General features: G+C 45.2%; 1 protein-coding gene across 1 annotated transcript in view; it reads right to left on the minus strand.

Annotated features, from left to right (window-relative positions):
- Nucleotides 1-4,996: 4,996 nt before the first annotated feature.
- Nucleotides 4,997-24,389, minus strand: part of DCAF1 (DDB1-CUL4 associated factor 1) — a 94,225-nt gene continuing 74,832 nt past the window's right edge. The window contains exons 6-14 of the mRNA XM_086527040.1: nt 10,607-10,704; nt 10,097-10,523; nt 9,426-10,022; nt 9,159-9,338; nt 8,545-9,090; nt 8,343-8,474; nt 8,131-8,249; nt 6,393-8,046; nt 4,997-6,203 (exon numbers count right to left, since the gene is read on the minus strand). Coding sequence (XP_086383166.1) covers nt 5,496-6,203; nt 6,393-8,046; nt 8,131-8,249; nt 8,343-8,474; nt 8,545-9,090; nt 9,159-9,338; nt 9,426-10,022; nt 10,097-10,523; nt 10,607-10,704 — 4,461 coding nt within the window. The 3' untranslated portion in view covers nt 4,997-5,495. The remainder of the gene's footprint in view (nt 6,204-6,392; nt 8,047-8,130; nt 8,250-8,342; nt 8,475-8,544; nt 9,091-9,158; nt 9,339-9,425; nt 10,023-10,096; nt 10,524-10,606; nt 10,705-24,389) is intronic.

Raw genomic sequence — 24,389 nt, forward strand, 5'->3', positions numbered from 1 at the left:
TTGGCTTTAGGTATTTATTTTACTTATTTGTCAAATCTTGGGTAGGGCAATTTGCTAAGGTGAGTATATAAGCATATATAGCCCCCATTAATCAATTCACTGCCAAGGTTGATTAGTTTAGAACTCTCTCTCTCTCTCTCTCTCTCTCTCTCTCTCTCTCTCTTCTTGGTCCATCGCTTCTGCATTGTCAACATTGACATGATATCAGAGCTTTGTGCTTGAAGACCTTATCGAAGACCCGCATGTTTTGAGAAGCCGGCGCATCCCCCCCCCCCCCCCCCCCCCCCCCTTCCGCCCGCCTGAAAAAAAAAACTCGTCCCTTGTTGTTTCCACCCTCCCTCTGGTTGCATTTTAAACGTTGGGGTCATTTGGTGTTTTTGACTCTTCCTTTCATTGTCCCTTTCTCCTGTTGATGCACCACTATCGCTAACGCTTTAAAACTCTTCCTTTGGAAGCGCAACACAATTGCAAATTTCCGCCCCCCTCCCCAATCCCTAGTGTTTTGTTACGCTTCTTGTTGGGTCCCTTGACAATGATGGCTCTCTCTCTCTCTCTCTCCGAGCAACCTTTTAGAACGTTGTGCTTTCTCCCATTCTCCTTGTCGATGGCGTGTTGAAACGCCCTCCCCCTCCTCCTCTTTGCGACTTACCTCCTTGCTAGCTTCGAGCGTTTCAAACACTGTATGTGGATTTGCTTGGGGAGCTAGAGGCTAGAGACGGGCATCAAAGTTGTTCCTTTCTTAATCGGTTTTGGAAAGTGTGAAAGCGACATGCTAGGGCAGCAAATTTTTTGGTCAGAGTTATGGAGCGGTTTGGTGGAATTCTTTGTGGCCCTTTAGAAGTACGAGAAGGGAGACGATTTATTTCCACATCTTGTCAGCGACAACAATGACCAACATCAACAAAAGGCTATGGAAAGTGGATCGACTAGTACCTAGTTAGCGGCTTATGCACAGACAAAGTTCTCAAGGAAGCCATCAATTTGTTTGCCTCGGGATTGTGAGGACAAATGCAAATGCACGAGTTCGCTAGAGGACAGAGGCAAAGGCAAGCTTGACAAGGATGGCAGTACCAGTGCTCAATTAGCTACCTCGATACCCACAAGGTCCGAGAGCCATTGTTATAAATGCAAGAAGACACTTTGTTTGGATCGAGAATGCAAAGCCAACAACAAAATCAAGAACTCACAAAAGCAAAAAGGTAGAGGCAAGCTAGAAAGAGATAACGGCGATAAAGATTTGACAGAGGAGATCGGCATGGCACACGTGGTGGCAGTCATAATGGTCACAACGCTAGATGGTTACTAGCTTCATCCAAGGTGAGTGGCAAAAGGGGGAAAATGCTCCCTACAAATGATTCAAACCCATGTGTTGGAGCTCAAGTTATTAATTTTTGAACTCGTGAGTCGGAGTTTAATGCACATGCATTTGGCAAGAAACCAATGTGACGTATATAAACACTATGAATGAGCGCATCAATCCTTGACTGCCGGATTATGGACATGATGTGTTTCAAAGTCCATTGTCTAGGAAAGTTTGGACGTGATGTGTTCACAATTCACGAATGGGAATTCTTGGACTTAGTGTGGTCTACATTTCAATTTGCTATTTGCAATTGGTGCTCAAGATGACATTATTCTAAGGTAAAAATTTGGAGGTAGCAAATCCGAGGTATATCCATTAGGGGCCACTGTGGTAGCTTCTTCATCGACTTCGTCTCACTATTTATGTCCTCTATGAGCTGCAAAGAGGGTGTTAAAAGTTTATAGTCTCTCAAGTGAATAGCCCAACGTGATCCCAATATTTGTTTTGGCTTTAGGTATTAATTTTATTTATTTGTCAAAACTTGGGTAGGGTAGTTTGAAAAGGTGAGTTTATAAGCACACTTAGCCCCCATTGTATTATTAATCAATTCATTGCCAAGGTTGGTTGGTTCAAAAGTCTCTCTCTCTCTCTCTCTCTCTCTCTCTCTCTCTCTCTCTCTCTCTCTCTCTCCCTCCTTCCTTGGTTCAACGCTTTCGCAGCGTCAACTTTGACAAGCCTCACACCACACATCAACATTGGTCACTCTATCACTTTAACATAAAAATAGCTTTTCTCAACGAAGATTTACAAGAAGATGTATATGTCAAACAACCTCCAAGTTTTGTGGTGAAAGGACAAGAAAGTAAAGTACGCAAACCAAAGAAAGCATTGTATGGTCTTAAACAAGTCCCTAGAGCTTAGTATGATAAGATACACTAGTTTCTTATCGGCATGAATTTCAAGAATAGTCACACAAAGTTTACCTTGCATTTTTTCAAGGTGGGACAACTCCATGATCATTGTTGTACTATATGTTGATGATGTACTTATCACACGTGATGATCCAAATATAGTTGAGGCCTTCACGTAGGACCTCAAAGCTACGTTTCACAATAGATATCTAGGTTTACTCAACTAATACTTGGGCATCACTTCAAGCAAACCCAAGATGCAGTTCATACTCTTCAACATCTTTAAAAAATCCAATAGGAGAATGCTAAACCCGTTAGCACCCCAATGGAAGCTAAGTGAAAGCAACCCTTGAGATCCATTCGACTCTACCAAATATAGTCAAGCAATTGGATGTTTTCTCTACCTACGTAACGCAAGGTCTGACAAACAGTATGCAATCTCCCAATGTAGCAAGTATATGCAAAAGCCAAGAAACAATCATTGGAAGGCTATGAATAGATACATAAGAGGGACAAACATCCTTCGTCTCGTTCGCTTTTTAACTGCCAATTTGGAGTTATGAGTTTACAATGATTTGGGGTGGTGATCTTGATAGTTGTTAATACCAATAATAATTGCTTTCTACTATACGATGCATGTATATCATGGCCTAGTAATTATTGCAATCTCCTTGTGAAGTTATCCTCACCGCCACTGTGGAAGTTATGTGGTTATGGAGGTTGATGGACCTAGACATTGCATCCACGAATTCGAGTACCATACATATTGATAGTCAAAGTCTATTTAGCATCGGAAAGAATCCAATCTTCCATTCTCACACGAAGTATTTTGTGAACGAATACAAGCAAAAAAAATCTCTCATAATTTTCTACAACATATATATTCACCTAGCCTCAACCACAAGGAAAATTCTCTACGTGTCGTAAATCCATTGGCTTATTACCATGCACAAAATAAATCATATTTCATTGTGAAGGAATTACACATTGCTACACAAGGGTAAGATCTTCCTGATGCATTGTGCATATAGATTTGGAATAAGATAGTGCCTCAACTGAGGTAAAACCATCCCACTAACTTATGCATGTAACATCTCAAGGGGGACATGATAAGATAGTATAAATGTGTCATGCTCAAGGAAGGAATGGTGAAAAGCATGTTCCACATCAAAAACACTCCTTAGTGGAATATGTTAGATTCCATTAAAATATATGATTCTCACAACATATTCTAAATGCCAAAAGAATATCCAATGCTAACCGAATATACCAATGGCAGCTCCCAAAGAAATTCCTAAAAACCTTCAGCAAACTTCAAAGATTTCTAAAAATCCCTAAAATCTTCTTAAATAATTCTAACCTCTACAATAGATATCTCTCTTAGATATTTCCCAAGTCAGATGCCTTAAATGGATCAATAACATTGCAAATTAAAGATATTATTTCAGCATACGTATAACTATTAAAAGACCCTTATATAAGCATTGTAGCCATTACTGGTCATGCTATGCATGAGAAAACCCTAATCACTTATGATGTGATTAACATCCCTAGAGTGCTAACTAATTCCATCAGGTATAGCATCTCAAACTCCTCAACCTCATGTCTCATATTGTCTACTTTGTGTCCATTCTTGTAGAGACCTCCAAGTGAGAGTGCTCTATGATCCTCTCTACAAAGCATGCATGGTGAGAGGGTGTGCCCCCCCCCCCCCCCCCCCCCCCCCCCCCCCCCCCCCTTCTCTTTTGGGCTTTCTCCTCTTATCGCTCCTCCCATTGTCGCAAACTTTGAGCCCTTGGGGATAAAATAGCATAGAGGAATATAATGAATTGTCCCTCACTTTTGACTCATATAAAAGCGTGCCTCTTGGTCTCGGGCCATTTGTATCCTTTCCCAAAGCTCTCATTTGTAGAGGATGGCTACCCCTCCTAATCCTCTTTAAGTGTTACGCCTAATAACTTCCTATGAAACACTTCACACATACCCTCTTGAACCTCTGATGTGTTGTGTCACAAACACATTCTGTGTAAAGACTCCCACACACCTACCCTTGCACTCTCCATAATCGCCACTCAGGGGTCTCATGTCTCAATGACTATTAAAATGTCTCTACCCCTCATTATCTCCTCGAGTCGCCTTGGGTGTGTGTCCATAAGGAACCATTGCAATTCCATACCACCATGTGTCTCCATGTAAGGAGTCTCATAGACCATGAGTCCCTATTCAATGGCCATGCAATCAATGTCACTCGACCATCTCGCACTGGGTGTGTCCATAGCAAACCATTGCATTTCCATACCACCATATGTCTCCATGTCAGGAGTCTCATAGACCATGAGTCCCTATTCAATGGCCTTGCAATCAATGTCACTCAACCATCTCGCCATGGGTGTGTCCATAGCAAACCATTGCAATCCGGTACCACCATGTGTCTCTGTGTAAGATGTCTCAAGTCCTTGTTCAATGGCCTTGCCATCATGGCATATAGCTCTCGTCCTTTTTTGCGGGCTATATGACTCGTAGCATGCATGACCGCGTAGCGTCAACAAATTGTTCACCGTTGGTGCAAAGGCAAATCTTGTACAATAGGAGAACACAAATAAACCCCCTTGATGAACCAATAGCCTACGTTCAGAACCTCACACAAAGGCAAATCTTGTACAATAAGAGAACACAAATGAAACCCCTTGATGAACCAATAGCCTACGTTCAGAACCTCACACAAAGGCAAATCTTGTACAATAAGAGAACACAAATGAAACCCCTTGATGAACCAATAGCCTACGTTCAGAACCTCACACAAATTGTTACCCAAATTATCATCATATATCAGTGATGGCATCATCCTATAACCCTGCAAAGTAGCAAGAACCTATCAGATAAGCCATGTACAATCATCGTTTCTGGTGGCTATCACGAGAAACTGATGAACATAGGACCCAAGTCATGACTACTACAAACACCTTTGTTGCTGAATGAAGCGCCACTATTGCGCGGAGAACGTGCACAAGCACTCGTGGATTCAGAATACAGAATGCATGTGCACACAGAAAAATGACTATTGCTCAGCACAATAATAACGAACTCTGCACAATCCAGCAGATGTTCCACTTCCCCAACTTTAGAATTTGCTGGGGATGAAATGCATACTTTACAAACTGCAACTCACAGTCTTGCTATTAAGGAACACCTACAAAGCACATGGTTGCTTTAAAGGGCACCAATTGCATGCCCACAGCATCGATTGAGCCTTTCCCTAGCTTACACTACATTTTCAATCATTATAGGAAAACCTCAAAAATGTCGTTGAAATCATCATCATCCTCATCATCATAATCACCAAAAGATCCTTCATCCTCACTGCTGAATGAAAGCTGAAGCTCACCCTCCGAACCATCTGTAATTATCTCCACAACACTGCCATCCACCTCAACTGCCTCGTCCTCGTCGTCTTCATGTGTGTCCTCCTCAGCCTCGTCACCACTTCCATCATTATTGCTACCATCCAGATCACTGTCATCTGCATCCAGATGCAAGGCATCTTCTTCAACAGCTTCCTCTTCTGCCAAGCTGTCTTCTTCATCATCTGTCTCAACTCCATCATCTGGATCAGAATCATCCTCTGTAGGCTTGCGCCTACCGACTTCATAAAGCTTTGCTAAAGCATCCATCTCCTCATGGCCATCCAGAGCCACTACCGAGATCAAAGAATCAGTTGGTTCTGTTGCCAGGTCTAAGACACACCGATCGACAGACGTGGTTGCTATATCTGTATAGTCAAAAGCATCCATGGTCCGGAAGGCTGCAAAGAGAGGATGCCTATTTCGCCGTGGATGAATGGCAGATGTTATATCATCCAAGTTTCTTCTGAGGATCGCATAAATAACATCCCCGGTTGCATTGAATTTTATCACAGTCTGATCAAGAGAAGGCACGCTGCGTAGCAGTTTGAAGGTCCGTAGATCCCACACTTCAGAGTTTATTACAACCTGGACAATATTCCAATAAGTGGCATTAAACACAAAAGTACCATTTCACTTGATTACAAGGACCCGTTTTGCATTTCCAAACTAAGCACAAGCATAGCTCACCCCTGGCCACATTGACACACGCCATCCCCACACTACACATTTACAGCACAGAAGAAAACTATGATTCTGAATGAAAATACTTATTACCTCGTTCCCAGCAGGGTGAAAACCTCCACCACCATAGTCTGTAAATTGGTCGAAACGATGCACTGATCGAGCAAGCCGATGATCCCAAAGAACACCGTTCCAAAGCAATAAAGTGTCAGAAGGACTGAAATGTGTAATACACTGTGCACTCCCACGAGGAACCCCTGCTGAATATGATGGATCACTTAGTTTTTGCTGCCGTTGTCCTGTCTGAACATCATATAGCAAGACTTCTTTCTGAGTATTTGATGAGATGGCAGCAAACACGTCGCCTTTGTTATTAAAGCGGGCAGCCTTGCAACCATCAAAGCTAAAGAGAGGAATTTCACCAAGCATTGAAGAATTCCAAAGCCGAACGTCAAAGCTTCCAGACGATAGCAGCAGATGCACTGGCTGCGATCCTGTGCTCTCAATAGAGCTTCCGATTGTTTGCGGAGAAGATTGTAACAATGTTATTGGAGACTGATGGCACGTATGGGTTTCCAGCACATCCCCAGAATGACAATCAAAAAGACGAATTTCACCTCCATGGCTACCAGCAGCAAGTCGAAAAGTGGTTCCCAGGAAAGTACTAGAGGTAAGTAAAGTTCTCTCATCCCTGCATTGACGCCAGGGACGGAACCTGCTGTAAATAAAATGTTTGTTTCGCCTGCGGCCATGAGTGCCACCATAAGGAGGCATTACCTCTCTAGAGACAAGCCTTCCTGCCAAATTGTAAGGTGCATAGCTAGCTCTGCTAGGTTCAGGGCACACATGAGGATGGAATAAGGACAAGGGAGGGAGGGTCGTTATTGGTGCTGGACATTGCCTATGCTGATGCTTCAGATACTGTACGACCAATGAATCAAGGGTAGCACGCTCCACCTGAACTGGCTGGGGTTCCAGATGTAGGTTGACATGAGAAGAAACAGATGTTTTGGGAGTGGCTGAAGGCACCTGCAAAGGTCTCCCTAGGTCATCATCATCATTATGCAAGAGCTCTAATTGAGGCTTCTCCAACCGATCTAGTGGACCTTGTTCATGTGGTAAACTGCTATTACTGTGTGTGTGAAAATTCTTCAGATTAACAGGAGACTTGTAGGTTGATAACATGCCCTCCAGATCACTTGTAGCAAGGCGTTTATTTGGAGTGAAGGTACTCTCTCTCTCCAAAAACTTCCGCTTGCTTGACAGTTTACTGACACAGATAGAACTTCTCAAAGCTTCACCGTAGTCCAAGTCTCCTAGCCTACCCCCGCAAATCCGGAAACCCTCATCCTTATCAGTAGTTTCCATAGAAGAATCTCTATTTTCAACCTGTAAACAAGCTGGTTTCTTCCCAAGAAATGGTGATGACTGTGGTGGTCTTTGTGATATTAAAGAGCAGATTGGTGTTTTTTTTAAAGCACTACCTTGCACGTGATCAGCTCTAAATTTTGATTCATCTTTCCTGTTAAACGCTTTGAGTGAGCCAATCATAAAACCACCAGAAATCCGACCAATCGGCCACTGGATTGCTTCCTGTATTGGTTCAACAGCATTACTCTGGCTCACAGTAAGTCCCTGCATTGCAAGGGAAGGTAAAGGTGCCAATTGTGCTTCTTTAAGCAGGGTGGATGCAGAATTTGACAACCCAGAAAGCACTAAGTGCTCATGTATCAGCTGCAAGAGTTCCCTGGAAGAAAGCTCTAAGACAATTTAAAATCCAATTTAAGATAGCCCCTATGAGTTGCAGAAATAAATGACGTGTCAAACTAACCGAGATGGATAGTTGATGGGGGTAGCAGCTGCAATCGCAGCCCTTTCAATTCGCCTCAATGTGGGAGCAGCTGCATCACTTGTTACCAGAGTACCAGCACGTCCAGCATTTGTTACCATCTACACAAAGCAACGGTATCAATGCAATACAAAAAGAAGAGCCTGATTGCCTGTGCAAAATTTACGAAACCAGTGATTGACAAAATAGCTTACAGCCATGAGCTCCATAGATACTTGGCCAAGCTCTGTGTGCCAGCGGCCTTGCTCCCCACCACTGCTAGCAGCTGCAGTACGGCCAAAATGACTGCCACCATCTCGCAGTAGTTCAGCCAACAATTTTCCCACCTGCAGTAACAGAAACTTTATACCGGCAACTTAAGATCTGCAACCATGAGAAATGCTCTACCGGACTTGCCTGAAGTTTGGTAAGAATGTGCGCTATGGCATCATCTCTAGCTAAACCCAATAGCACTCTACAGGCAAGGGCTCGGATGCAATCAAGTGATGACGGTGGTAGTACTGGCCTTGAATAAAGCAAGTGAAGCAGTACTTTAATACCATTGTTTGCACGAACGGCATCACGTGCTTGCCTATAACCTTGTTCGATGTAAGCAGCAATACCCGGACCACCTGCCACTGAGCCTAGGGAGATTCTGCGATCTCCAACAAGCGCCGCTGCAGGAGAAATGGGCCCACAAGTATTATTCAAAGCTCCTACCTTCTCGTCACCTTTGTTTACACCCTCTCTTCCTTCGATCAAACCACTAGCAGCCTGCGAAGAACGCTCCATCACACTCTTCTCTGCAAGACCGTCTCCTTTCCCATGTCGCTCTCTGACTTCTGAACTAGTAATCTGTTGCTGAGACATCTGAGAAGACGATGACTGCTGGTTTAGTCGGCTAGAGAGCGAGGGTGGTGGACATACAAGGTTCACGAGTACCAGCAAAGCTGCTTGAATCACCTGCGTTATAAGAACATCAGAACTAAGTTCTTGAATATTTAGGAAGGCCTTCATAACACATTTAGTACCTCAGGCTCTGAAAATACTGTTGCATTAGCTGCATCAAGCAATACTGACATGCTTGAACGATCATTGCTCAGGGTGGAGCTAATTATAGGTTTTCTCGAGAAAGGCATAAGAGTAACAATCTGTAGCACACCCAGAGAATGTTGTGCTATGTCATGAAGATACCTTTCTCCTGGTCCAACCTGTGCAATCAAGAAGCTTTGAACTTTTCCAACATCAGAATAAGAGAAACTAGAGTCAAGTCCCAAACAGATGAATTTTAATAAGACCTGAGTTAGCTCCAAAAGGATGAGATGACCAGAAAAGCTGATGAATTTCTCTAACATCGGCCATCGAGCTCGAACAAAAGCAGGGCCAAGCTTTCTATCCCTTTGAATTTGCAAGATCAGAGATTCCATAGCTTCATTACTTATATCAAGGGGTTTGTAAGCAGCACGGCCACTTGGAAATATCCGCATGCCATTCCTACCCCTGTAAGGCCGTATGGTATCAACCAAAATAAGGAGGCGTGCTCGAAAGTACTGCCGCAAAGCAACACAAGTATGATAAGCGATTTGTTTCTCAGATGATGTTAGGACCTCAGCAGATGCCGCCCGATCAGCCCGTGAAGTGGGCAAAGTCCCGGGTAGTCCTGTATTTCCTCCAGATCTGAGAGCAACAGCATTTTGAAGCAAACTGATCATCTTCCGAAGACCATCTTGTGCATCAAAGGAATCAAGAATGGCCCTAAACACAAATGATGCTCCAAAGAAGAACACAGCGTTCTTGCGGGCTGAATCTTGAACACACTCTAATACGTGGAGTGCTAAACTGACAACCTCATTCACCACTTCTGTGGGGGCTGTGCAAACACGCTCCATAACACCCTGATGGAATACAATAAAAAATTAGGTCTTGCAAATGCTAATTACCCAGGTCAACTCAGTAATTAAAACCTTACCTGTATGGAAGCAAATGCAAACAGACACAGAGATATTCCTGTATAGGTTTGGGCATTCCTTGGAGCAGCCAAGATTAATTGCACGCCACCTCTGTCTACAAACAACGCTGAGAATTTCCTGTGTGCAGCTAGAGCACAGATCAATTTCAACACATCTGGAAGCATAGCCTTCGGCTTTGTGAACACAGCAGCTGCTGACTCACGTTGCAGGAGGGTCAAGCAAACATCAACACCCCTCTCATGTAAAACAGGTCCCAGAACTTCCTGATACTCCCCTAATCTTTGCAAGCACTGAACTGAGAATCTTTCCCTCAGGCTTCCAAGGGCTTCATGACTGAGTGCACAATCTCTTAGCTCAGAGAAATCCAGGTCCACTTCTTCCTCATCACAGTCATCCTTGGATTGGTTGCTAGTAAGAAGATTTTTTCTGCAAACTTGGAACTGTCAGAAAAATCCCTTTCCAAGAAAATGTGATTGCTCAAAAATGCAGAACACTCCAGCCATGCCTACCTGATGGCCCAAGTGGCAGCTCCCGCATCTTCAACTGAGACTGCTGCAGACATTGCAGCTGCTAGGGCGGCTTCCTTGTCAAGAGATTGTTTAAGGGACTGCACAGCATATATTACCAGTTCAACTCAACCTGATGAAGCACGCACTCTAACTAATGCAGTTTAAAAAGAACACTGATCGATAAACATGAACGCACCACAAGAAACTTCAAAACATACACATAAGAGACGGTAGACCTCTCAACATGCTCAATGGCCTATCCCCCACAGGAAGTACAAAAGCAGGATAACAATGTGTAGGCTATGTAAACATCAAGGTCGTCGGTATGATAAGTGTAGAATGAACCATTGTGGGGGTGTAATGCCACATGATGTGGGTATGATCCCGACGGAAAAGAATTGAAGACCTCACCCATGTGTGGAAACTTGAAAGACACATTGACGCTGCTCTGCTGCCCTGGAGAAGCCAGCTGAAGCATGATAAATCCCATTGACTGAAAAGAGTATGCAGCAGCTCAGTCCAAATGGCTCTCAAAATGGTGGACGTAGGGGAGTACTGTGAACCCAGAATGTGGGCACATCAAGCCTTCCACATGGTCCAAAGTGTGATGATGCATATCGTGGTGAAAGTTGTGCCTCGCAAGTAGAAATCCCAACTGGTGACCTGCATCTGGGATCATTTGTAGAGTGCCCTATCTATATCCTAAGGGAGTAAGCATAAAGACCGGATCTATCGGCAAGCCTTGAAAAAAGGGGTGTGTTGTTGGGTTAAAAGCATATATAACCCCTTTTTGTACATTTTTATACTTTGTTCAGGTTCATATTGAACCTGCACACATTTTTTTAAAGTCACTTACAATAAAAGTGGGAAAACCCAAAACTCACTTATTGAGTTTTCCCCAAAAACGTGAGCTCTCTCTCTCTCCCTGCTTCGATCCCTAGCGCTTCCTCTCTGTTGCACTCCGCCTCCTGCTTCTTGCCCCAATCCTGCACTACATCGCGACGCGCACCTACCGGTACCTTCTGCTTCGCGCTTTCAACTAGTATCAGAGTCCTAGGGTTTCAAAACAGCCCTACGCAATCTGTTGCGAGTTAAAATTGCTCTCCCGCGATCAATTTCACTTCCATCGCGAAGCCCCTTGCTTCCGGAGTCGAAAAGGTCACCAAAATTGCCAAAACAGCCCAAAACAGGCTAATTCTAGATCAAAACAGGTAATTTACAGGTTATAACAGGTCAAAACAGCAATACGCAGGTGTACCAAAGTTGTGGGATCACATGTATTGATGTTTGTCGCGACAAATTGAGTGAAAAGCTGAGTACAGATGCTTGAAATTGCACTTTTCAGCTCAAATTTCAGATTTGGACAGTTTCGTATAAAGAAATTGTGGTCTATCGTGGTTGAATTAAAATGGCTTCTTCCTCTTCCACATCTGACAGTAAAAGTTTTATGGAAATCAAACGGTTCGATGGTCAAGGCTTCGATCTCTGGCAAGAACGCATGCAAGATATCCTTTTCTTAAAAGATTGTGAAGATGCATTGGACGAGAATAAGCCGCCAGGTTTGTTTCACGAAGAGTGGGGCAGGTTGAATAAGAAGGCTATGGCCTACATCAAAATGGCTATCAATGATGACATTTTGACGGACATCAAGCGTTTGACTCTGCTTATGCAATATGGCAAAAGCTGAAGTCCAATTATGAAAACACTACGCCTATGAACCAGGTGCATTTGATGCGAAAGTTGGTGAATATGCAGCTTGATGTCTCGAAGTCAGCTTCTGAGCATTTGAGTGCTTTTACAGGTGTGTTGAGTCAGTTGCAGGACAATGGGCTTCAGCAATTCGATGATAAGCTGAAAGCTATTTTCTTGCTTATGACATTGCCAGATACTTGGGAAACCTTGGTTGTCTCTTTGAGCAACAGTCCCACCCTCACGTATGACGGTGTGAGAGGGTCTATTCTCAATGAAGAGATTAGACGCAAGTCTAGTGGGGAAGGTGGCAGTTCTGCCTACAATGCAAGAGGTAGAAATCAAAAGCGTGATGCGGGCAACAGGACTCAAAATAGAAGTAAGAGCAAAACAAAGGATAAGGATGTCACTAGTTATCAATGTGGCAGAAAGGGTCACAAGAAACCTGATTGCACGTATTTCAAGGAGCAGCAAGAAAGGAAGAAGGAAACGCAAGATAAGAAGAAGAAAGATGAGAAGAAAGGGGAAAAATCAGCAGGTGATTCCTCCATGGATGCTGAGAATGCAAATGTATCCTCTAGTGTGGTCAGTGAGGAGTTGTCAGACGTTGAGGAAATCTTGGTTGCGGCTTCATGCCCCTGAGATTCGGTGATAGCTAATGCAGAAGACATGCTCATCTCGAAGAAAGATGTCATTGATGCATTGCTCAATGACAATTATGTTGTAGGCAATTATGGCAAGGTGTACCTTGGTGATAATTTTGCTTGCAATATTGAGGGAATGGGTACTATGCATTTGGCTCTTAACAATGGTCAAGAGCTTGTGTTGAATGATGTCAGGTTTCTACCAGGCATTAAGAAAAGTTTGCTATCTGTTGGCCAGTTAGATGCACATGGTTATACTACCATCTTTGCTCGGGGTTCATGGAAGTTGCTTAAGGGCTCTATGCTTGTTGCAAAAGGGTCTAAAAGAGGTACTTTGTACTATCTTCGATGCAAAGCTTTGCCTGGCAAGTTTCTTGCTGTTGCTGAAGTTGCTTCACACACGAAATTGTGGCATAAGAGACTTGGCCATATGAGCCAAAAGGGTATTGATGTGCTTTCCTCTCTGAAGAGGGTTGATGTAAAAGGAAAAAACTTGGATTTCTGTAATGATTGTCTTTATGGAAAGCAAAAGAAATCTTCTTATTACTGTGGTGTCTCTCGCAAAGCTAATCCTCTTGATCTTATGCCTGTTAAGTCTTTTGGTCGTACATTGTATTTTGTTACATGCATTAATGACCGTACTAGGGAAGGATGGGTACATTTGTTGAAAAGTAAGAGTCAGACTTTTAATGCTTTTAAGAAGTTTCATGCTTTTGTCACTACGCAAAATAGTACTAAACTTAAAATTCTCAGATCTGATAATGGAGGAGAGTATGTATCTGCTGAATTTCAGCGTTTTTGTGATGAAAATGGGATTAAAAGCGAGTTGACAGCCCCTTATAATCCGTCTTCTAATGGTGTGGCTGAGAGGTATAATCGTACTTTATGCGAGAGAGTGCGTTGCATGTTGTCCATCGCTAATCTTTCCCAAGAGTTTTCGAGGGAGGCATTGAAAACTACAGTTCATATTTGCAATCGTCTCCTAATAGCACGCTAAAAAATGACATACCAGAGGAGGTTTGGTCTGGCACACCTGCCTCTTATGATCATTTGAGAGTATTTGGCTGCGAAGCTTTTGTTCATGTACACAATGACTTGAGAACAAAGCTTGATATGAAGTCCATTAAAGGAGTCTTCTTAGGTTATGGAGAAGAAGGTGAAATGGGCTATAAAGTGTGGTTACCACAGTTTAGAAAGGTAATACGCAGCCGAGATGTAGTGGTCAATGAGGCAAAATTGCTTAAGAATGCTACAAAATCTGATGCTGACAAGAAAACAGCTAGATTTCATCCTTCCGTGCCACCCATTGATGTTGAAAAAGAGCCTCATGATGCATTACCGCAAGCTGAAATTGATAATCAACCAGTTAACCTTGAGTCAGAAGAGGTAAGACATGATTTTGATGCTCCTAATGAGGATGGACAGCCACCTGAATTGGCTGAAAATGATTTTCAGCAGCATGATAGAGCTGAAAATGAGTTGCCTTATGATGTAGAACCGTTGCCTGAGAATGTAGATCATTGGGTACGAAGGTCAACTCGTTTAAGAAGGCAACCACATAGATTTAACCCCTCTTTGGATCATGTAATGTTGACAGATGAGGGTGAGCCTCTTACATATAAAGAGGCCAAATCATGTGAGTCAAGCAGTAAGTGGGAGCTTGCGATGCAAGAGGAAATGAAATCCTTGAATGCAAATGATACTTGGGATCTTGTGTCATTGCCTAAAGGGAGAAAGGCTCTTCCTAACAAATGGGTATACAAGATTAACATAGTGGATGAAAAAGCCAAGTACAAGGCAAGATTGGTTGCAAAAGGATATGCACAAAAAGAAGGAATTGATTTTCAAGAAATCTTTTCTCTTGTTGTAAAGCTTACAACTTTACGTGTCCTTTTTGCTCTCGTTGCGGTGCTTGATTTGGAATTGAATCAAATGGATGTAAAGACAGCGTTTTTGCATGGTGACATTGAAGAGGACATATACATGAAACAGCCTGAAGGTTTTGTAGTTCCTACACGCGAGGAACTTGTATGCAAACTAAAAAGGGCTCTGTATGGTTTGAGACAATCATCACGACAGTGGTATAAGAAGTTTGACACTTTTATGCTGTCTCAAGGCTTTAAACGTAGAAATGCAGATCATTGTTTGTATACGAAAAGGGATGAAGATGGTAGTCCCATCATACTTGTTCTCTATGTTGATGACATGCTCCTTGCCGGGAAACATAAGACTATAGTCTTAATGCTCTGAAACGTAAGCTAAATTCAGCATTTGCTATGAAGGATTTGGATGATGCAGAGCATATTTTGGGCATGCGTATTAAAAGAGATAGAAAGCTGAAATTGCTATTTTTATCTCAAGAAAGGTACATTGCAAAAGTACTTGACAGATTTAATATGGCTGATGCTAAGCCTCTTGGAGTACCTTTACCTCCATACACTAAGCTTAGCAAAGCAGATTGCCCAAAGGATGAGGTGGCATTGAAAGCAATGAAGGGAATCCCTTATGCATCAACTTGTGGTTCTCTTATGTATGCTATGGTTGCCACTCGTCCCGACATTGCTTATGCAGTGGGAGTTGTTAGTCGATACATGTCGAATCCTGGCAAAGCGCATTGGGAAGCTGTCAAATGCATTCTGAGATATTTGAAAGGTACACAATCAAAGTGTATCTGTTTTGGTAAAAGTGACTTAAAGTTGCATGGATATTGTGATGAAGACATGGCAGGTGACATGGATACCAGGAAATCTACCAGTGGATATGTATTTGCCATTGTTGGTGATGCAGTCTCTTGGTGTTCTAGGTTACAGAAAATTGTGGCATTGAGTACTACTGAGGCTGAATATATTTAAGCCACAGAGGCTTCAAAAGAGGCCATTTGGTTGGGCAGACTTGCAAAAGAACTTGGCATGCCTGCTCGTACACCCGTGTTGGGTTGTGATAGCCAGAGTACTGTCTATTTAGTCAAAAATGCCATGTTTCATACGCGTACCAAACACATAGATGTGCGGTACCACTTCATACGACAGGTATTCGAGGATGGTCTAGTCACCTTGACTAAGATCCATACACAGGATAACCCTACAGATGTTCTCACCAAGAGTCTTGCTAAGGCTCAACATGAGCATTGCATACAGTTGGTGGGAGTTGGTTAACTTAAAGGCGTCATTTATGCCTTTAAGTGGGAGGTTGTTGGGTTAGAGGCCTAAATAACCCCTTTTTGTACATTTTTATACTTTGTTCAGTTTCATATTGCCTGGATACATTTTTTTAAAGTCACTTATAATAAAAGTGGGAAAACCATAACGCGCGCGCTCGTTGCTGCTATGCACTCTCGTTGCACCATCGCCAGCCTCGCGCTACCCTCAACCCCCGCTGCCCCCCGCTCGCATATCCCCTTCCCCCTACCCTCAGCCCCCGCTGCCCCCCCTCGCGCTGCCCTGCCCCAGCTCGTCCGCCCGCCCTCAGCCCTTGCTGCCGCCGCACGCCCTCAGCCCCAGCTTTTTCGCCGCTGGCCCACTTTATCCCCCCCCCCCCCCCCCCCCGCCGACTCGGCCCATTCGCCCGTCAGTTTGGGCCCTCCGCCTCAGTTACTCTCTGCATTTGTTTCAACTCCTTGGAGCAGTGTTGGCGCGCCCTTTTGCAGCACCCTCCCGTCGTCCTCTCTTACGCCACAGCCATAGACACAGATGGAGGCGCCAACTTCGCCACAAGAGGGACTCGCCAGAAGCCCCCTCGCCCGACCCCGCTGAGCCCACCATTCGACTTGCTCTCTCACCTACAGAGCAAGCGAGCCTTGCCGCCGAGGTAGAGCAATTGCAGGCGACCTCGGTCATCTGCAAGATTCTCGGCACCCAACCTAGCAGAGGAGAGCTGCGAGACCTTCTTCAGGCCCGCCTTCTCGCAGATGTGGGAAAGATTTTGGATGTCCAGATTCTCGGACGGGGTTACTATTAGATCGAGTTTGAGTCCTCTGAGATGGCGTCCAAGGTCATAGCTATGAGTCCACTGGCCATCCGAGCCTCACGTGCCCACTTTCGACAGTGGCAACATGGTTTTGACCCAGCTTCGGATGTTCTAGTAGAGGAGGCAGACATCCCCATCTCAGTCTGCTTTCCGAGTTTACAGAGGGAGTACCTACCACTTCTTTCCAGGATCGGTTCCGCCATTAGGACTGTCCTGGAGACACCTCCCACGACAGCATCAGTAGCTGCCAAGGTGGCTGGCATTCCCTCAGTTCGAGTTTTGGTCAGAGATACCCACACGCTCCCGAAGGTTATCCTTTTACCTCGGGTGAGTGGGGGTTGGTTTCGACAGAGTGTGGAGTACTCGGGCCTCCCGAACCAGTGCTTCATTTGCCGACAGATGGGCCATCTAGCGAAGGCCTGTCTACGGAGGAGGCCGCGACCTGCACCACAGCCTCAGCCCCAGCCCCAGCCCCAGCCCCAGCCCCAGCCTGCCAGGGCTGCCCGCAGCCACAGCTAGCGGCACAGCGTACAGATGCAGAGCCACCCTCCGAGCCTGGGACTCCAGCGAAGCAGGGGTGGCAGCAGGCCCGTGGCCGCCGATGCCAGGGGCCACAGCGTCAGCCTGGCACTCAGAGTAGCCCTCAGGTGCCTACTCAGCAGCAGTGGGTTCCCACGGGGAACCATTTTGGTCCTCTCGAGCAGGACGAGATCCCTGTGCCAGCCTCCACCTCCGCTTCTCCCTCGACAGCCGCCCACCCCCCACCCCCCCCCCAGAGTTCCCCCCCTTTGCCTCATCCTCCCCGCCTTCTGCTCCCCTCGCCCCTCTACCTCTGTCGCCCCATCCCGCCCCTCTTCTCCTCCACTCTCCCCAGCTCTCTCTCCCCCCCTCCTGCTCCAATTCCTCAGTCGGCTCAGGAGACTAGTCCCTCTCCGGCGGCTAGGAGATCTCTTGGCAGCGCCTTTGCCACGAGTCGCCTAGCGCGAGAGGGTCAGCCCTTCTTGAGGCCCCCTCTGCAGATTCAAACATCCTCCCTTGCAGCCATCCCTTGTGGGCTGACGAGCATTGACATCAGACGCCACTGGGACTTCTTCGACTACGGGTTCACTCGTTTTCTCGGCGATTCCGTAGCAGACCCTGAGGCGGCCTGTTTCAGGGTCCATGTTTTGTTCCTTGCCGCTACGGGGAACTAAACCCTGGACTCAGCAGTTGGTTTCTCCTTCCCCCTCTGTGGTAGGGCCGAGACAGAGTGGTCCCTTGACTCAGTGCTAGGATGGTTGCATACACAGGTCTTAGAGTTCTCTCACCACATGGGAGAACTTGGAGTTACACATATGCTGCAGACTTTGTGGCCATTGGCCAAGTTTGCGGTGACACCCCCAGACTCAGCAGGATGTAGGCACATTGTGGTGTACTTCTTTGCTGATACGCAGTGTTTGCCTTGCTATGTATACATTCATGAGGACTCTTGGACAGAGGAGGTTGCGTTACGTACGGCTCGCTCAGCTTGGTCTTGGACTAGGCACTCACTGCAGTCACGCCTATCTAGAGGATGCTCGGATGCGGATTACTCCCCATCCAAGCCTACCTGGAAGATAGCCCGTCTTGCTGCTGCGGCAGCATCTGTTCTCTCTCGCTCCCCATGAGGATCGTCTCATGGAACGTGCAGGGACTAGGTGGGCCCCAGTTTCAACGACAGCGGGGCCGATTGCGTCAGGAGCTTCAGCGTTGCCTTGTGGGAGGAGAGATTGATCTCCTTATGCTTCAGGAGCACCATCTGAGTGAGAGCCGCATTCGGCGTTGTGGTCAGATTTTGCGTGGACGTTATGATACCTTTTGGTCAGTTGCTTTTGGACCTGGAGGCATCCAGGGAGGGGTATGTATGACTATTGTGGACTCACTGCAGCAGGCCATTGTGGGCAGAGGGATTATTGTGCGAGGCAGGGCTCAGTGGATTACTATGCAGGTTTAGTGAAACCGGCCCGTAGGGCGGTAGGCATTGGCTCACACCCAAAATTCTTTACTTTAGACACACACACAGAGCACTTTGCAAAGGAGGCCTGTAACGGGAATTAACACTTAATCACACACACGGCTCGGAAGCTAAAATGCTCCGAGCAGACGCCGACAACCTGTAGGCCCCAAAATTGGCGCCCCTTTCGGTATTTCTTTATTCTTTAGGAGGGTAAAGTACAAAGAAGAGTCTTGGGAATCCTTTGACTGTATCCCACTAGATACCGCCTGTTTGGCCAAATTTCGGCAACATAACAACCCCTAAACTTGCGCGAAACCAATTCCCCTGCTGGAACTCGCTTCTACTGGCGTATACCCTCTGATTCCTGCCCAAAAACAGTAAATTCAGCACGCTGTATTTACTGGTTTTTGCCCTGTTTTCAGCCCCAAACAGTCCCCTAACTGTCCTCTGCCAGTGGGGCACGATTCCCAAAGGTTCTGGCGTCCGTATGGCTGAAAAATAGTAAAATTACAGCGCATACACAGCGCTGATTTTGCACCTGTATGGTGAGGTTATGACCCTCACCAGTGCCTACTTTGGAGTAGCAGCTAGCTACCCATGTTCCTGCTCAAGGAGGCTCTTGCCTCAGCACAAAAGCATGAACCCACACAGCTGTACATCAGTCAAATGAGGAGCCCTCTTGTGGGGCATCACATAACTGCACGTAGGGGAGAGAGAGAGCAGTGTGTAGTGTGCAGGGCATCACTCCTAACACCACACTGTACATGAGAGGGAAAGGAAGCACTCCATAGCTCTTAACCTGTGACAAATTGCAAATGAAGCCTCTCCCTTCTCTAAATTCAGCGCCAATTCTTCTGCAAGAGGAAAGTCCATGAAAATGTGACACTTGGCGCATTTACAAGCATTTTCCCGTTTCGGGTTCGCCGCTTAAAAATATCCTAACCGGTTGCTCAGTTGACTTCGCGGCAGAGTTGTAAAATGTTCCCCTAGTCATACCGGAGGTAATGACGCAAACACATTTCACGGCCCAAAAATAGCAATTCCCTAAATTTTAGGAGATGCTTCCGTTGGGCTCCCACTGGTCTTCTGACCATCTATCCTCATTGGGACCGCATCCAAAAGTGCAATGTGGCCCAAATATCGGATACTTTTTGTTGGTAGTCCCACCTTGACTTTACGCCTTAATTGAGTTCACTTCCTAGTATCCACCAACTTGCTAAGTGCGACGGGGAACCTATATGATCTTCCTCTGAGCCTAGACATCCTCTTACCATACGAATTCCAGTGCCGACCACTTCCCATCTGCGGGTGAATCTACCGTTCACATTGGCCATACAATGTCCGACCGTTTGCTACTTCAAAAAGAGGGTCTCAAAACAAATAAAATAAACCCCATTGGAAAGAAACCAACAACCAAGGTTAGCAGTTGCCACATCTTTCTGACATAACTGCCACGTCCTCGTGACATACCCCCCTCTTGAAATCGCAAATGTCCTCGATTGCATACCATAAATACATGCCACTGATGATCTTGTGCTATCAACACTCTTTTATCATCACATGTATCCGCAAGAAAGGTCGTAATATACATAGATACAAATGACTTAATGAGACCTTCATACTTTTGCCATTTCCATCTATGGCACTGAATTCATATGTACATTTGATGTACTAGCTCTATCATTACCCCTCCTTTGCACACGTGGGGTTGGGGCATAAGTAGGCTATAACCCAAAGGCTTCAAGGTAAAGCTGCAATACATTTGGTGACTCTGACAATTCATGCTCTTCCATCCACTTTGCATCCATAGGCGGATAGTTCTTGAACTTCACCAAATAGTGTCTTGCAACTTGTCCTTTAACTTTTCTGTCCTTATGTGCCAAAACTTGCTCAGGTACCAGGATCTCATCAAATTCCTCAACTTCTGGTTGATCCTCATCTGGCATATCTTCTGGCACATCACCCACGAAGGGTCTTAGAAGACTCACGTGAAACGCATTATGAATCTTCCATGCATCAGGCAATTTCAGCCTGTAAGCCACATCGCTGATCTTATCAAGCACTTGAAAAGGCCGATAGTAACGCATGCTGAGCTCAGGAAACAGTCGTTCCTTGCCCTTCATCTTCTTTCACCTTGCCTTTTCAAACCTTAACAGAACCCAATCACCAGGTGATAGTAGCAATTAACGACGGTGACGATCAACAGCCTTTTTTTGCTTTGCCTGAGTCTTCTCCAAGGCAACTTTAATCTTCTTATACATCTCATCCATGTTCTCAACATATCGATCTGCCTCAAAGATCTTGTCCTTTGTATGCAAAATGGGAGGAACCTTTTTGCCGCCTTCAACAATTTCAAAAGGTGCTTTGCCAGCAGACGAATGCACCGTATTATTGTACGCATACTCAAGCATAGGCAAATACTGTTCCCACTTGCCCTTATTATCTGACACATAGCATTTCAGCAGATCTAAGACAGTAGAATTAGCCTCTTCTGATTGTCCATCAGTTTGTGGATGAAACGAAGACGAGAATTTGAGCGTAGTGTCCATGTTCTCAAACAATCCTCTCCAGAACAAACTGGTCATGCGAGGATCACGATCACTGATAATCGATTGTGGCATACCATGGTACTTAAACACATTGTACATGAACAAGCGTGCCATCTGATCAGATTTTATCTTCTTCCTGACAGGGATAAAATGGGTCTGCTTGTTGAACCTGCAGATAATGGTCCATATACCATCATTCCTTGTTGGCATCCTTGGAAGATCAAAGATAAAGTCCATAGCAATGCTTTCCCATGGCTTATCCGGAATCGGCAGTGGTTGTAACAACCTTGGTGCCTTTTGCCTGTCAAACTTGACCTTTTGGCAAACTATGCATGCTCGCACAAAGGCATCCACATCTCTCCTCAAGGTAGGCCAATAGAAGAACGTCTCTACCGCTTTAACTGTCGCATCAATGCCACGATGCCCTGCATACGGTGGGACATGACTCTCTTCCATGACCTTATGTCGCAGTGGCCTAGTGACACAAAGTCTGCCATGCATCATTATAAAACCATCTCTGAGGAGGTAGTGCTCGTGATGTTGCCCCTCTTGTAACTGTTCAAAGATCCTTGCAAAATCTTCATCAGCAGTATACTATTCCTTCATGTCATCTAACTCATGATAATAAGGAATTGACACAGCTGAAATTTGTGGCTTTCTTGATAACGCATCAGCCACAAGATTCTTCTTGCCTTCCACATGCATAATCTGGAAGTGGAACATGGAAAGAATGTTTGCCCATCGCATATGCTTTTCGGATAACTTTGACTGTGTCAAGAAGTATCGCAAGGTCTGATGATCTGTTTGGACAACAAAATCAGCACCTAAGACGTAGTGCTTCCAGCTAGAAAGCGCATGAATCACGGCCAAGAGCTCTTTCTCATAGACTTGCATAGTCCTCTCTGGCCCTTGTAAAATTCGGCTTTCATAAGCTACTACCCGTCCATCTTGCATTAGCACTGCTCCGATGCTACTGCCACACGCGTCACACTAGACCACAAATGACTTCCTGAGATCTGGCAAAACAATAACTGGATCTGAAGTCAACTTTTCCTTTAAGAGACTAAAAGCTGAAATCTCTTTTTGGGTCCATCTGAAAGTGACCTCTTTCTTTTGCAAAGCGTGAAGAGGCGATGCTATCTCTGCAAAATTTCTGATAAACCTTCTATAGTAGGAACACAATCCCAAGAAGCTTCTGACATCGTGCACAGTCTTCAAGTCTGGCCATGTCTTGATAGCTTCGACCTTTGCGTGATCCATTCTAACACCATCCTTTGAGACTATGTGGCCCAGAAAGTGGATCTCTTCGAGGAAGAATTCACTTTTCTTAGGATTGACAAGTAACCTGTGACTGCGCACCTCTTCAAACACAATGGTCAAGTGACGCCTATGCTCCTCTTCATTCTTCGAATACACTATCATGTCATCGAAGAACGTTCCAACAAACTGTTGATACGAGCGGAAAATCCGGTCCATGATTCTGTTGAACGTGGCAGGAGCATTAGTTAGCCCAAACGGCATCACTAGAAACTCATAAAGACCAAATGTCGTTCTAAACGCAGTCTTGTGCACATCCTCTGGCCTTATACGAATCTGATGGTACCCACTCTTAACGTCTATCCTGCTGAAAATTCCAACACCCTCTAAACGATCTAGAATATCATCAATTCTAGGAATAGGGAACCTATTGTTGATGGTATTCTTATTCAACGCACGGTAATCAATACACATGCGCCATGAGCCATCTTTCTTCTGCACTAGGAGCACTGGGGAGCAAAAGGGTGAAGAACTAGGCTGAATCGGCCCCTTCTCTAATAACTCCTCAACCTGGCCCATAATCTCTTTCTGTTGCGCCGCACTAACCCTGTAGGGAGGTCTATTTGGTGGGCTACACCCTGGCACCAAATCTATCCGATGGTCCTCAGGTCTCTCTGGCGGCAATTGCGACGGTAATGAATCAGAAAAACAGTCACTAAACTTTTGCAAAAATGCTGACCTTTCTTTATCTAACACAGATAAATTTGACTGATCCCTATCTGAGACATCACGTGCAAAAATCAAGTACACAGAAAGATGATTCTTTATTACAGAAGTGATAACAGAAGTAGATACAATAGGGACTGACTCTCCTTTAAGCTTTACATCCAAGATGTGAGTTTTGCCCCTATGCTGTACAATGATCTTTTTGTTGTAGGCATCCAAGACTCCATGCACTCGGAACATCCACGGGATCCCCAACAAGGCGTCACAACCTTCCAGCAGCATGATGTAAAACTCTTCAATGTCCACATACGACTGAATATGCAGACGCAGTTTTCCAATGATGGGAGTAACACACTCTGAGTGGCCAGGACATGCCAACCCTGCCTCTGCTGTGTACCCCATCTCTTCAGCTCTGATGCCCAGCTTCATAGCTAACTCTGGTGAGATAAAGTTGGCTTTGGCACCTGGATCAAATAAGATGAGTGCCGTCTGATCCCTAACTTTACCCCATGCCCTGCATAACTCACTGGCATCTATGTTGGGCCTGTCACCCACCATGTCTGGCACTAAACCTGCCGTGGGTTTTGGCTTCTTGCCTTTCTGATCTTCTTTATCCTCTGAGTCAGCTGGCCTTTTCCTTTGTGGAAAATTGATAGAAAAGTGACCAGGCTGCTCACATATAAAGCATTTGTTCTCAACCATTAGGACCTTCTTTTCCTCGAGCGACTTGCGTACAAAAGGCTTCCTTTTCTGTTTCTTTGCCTGCGCTCCAGAAGTCCCGGCTGAATGCTTGTCTTTGGTGGCCTTTTCTAACCCCTGCGACGCATCAGGAGCCGTTTTCACAAAGAGCTCCTTCGCTGAATTTTTCTTTTGCTGCCCTCCTTTGTCACTGCTCGGAAATCCACTGTCCTATCCTTTCAACAAGGCAAGACCAGTGTTCACAACTTCCATAAGCTGAGTAAGGGTAGCCACTCTGT

Source organism: Adiantum capillus-veneris, chromosome 13 (assembly GCF_014529385.1).
Source record: "Adiantum capillus-veneris isolate H3 chromosome 13, ASM1452938v2, whole genome shotgun sequence".
NCBI classification, from domain to species: domain Eukaryota; kingdom Viridiplantae; phylum Streptophyta; class Polypodiopsida; order Polypodiales; family Pteridaceae; genus Adiantum; species Adiantum capillus-veneris.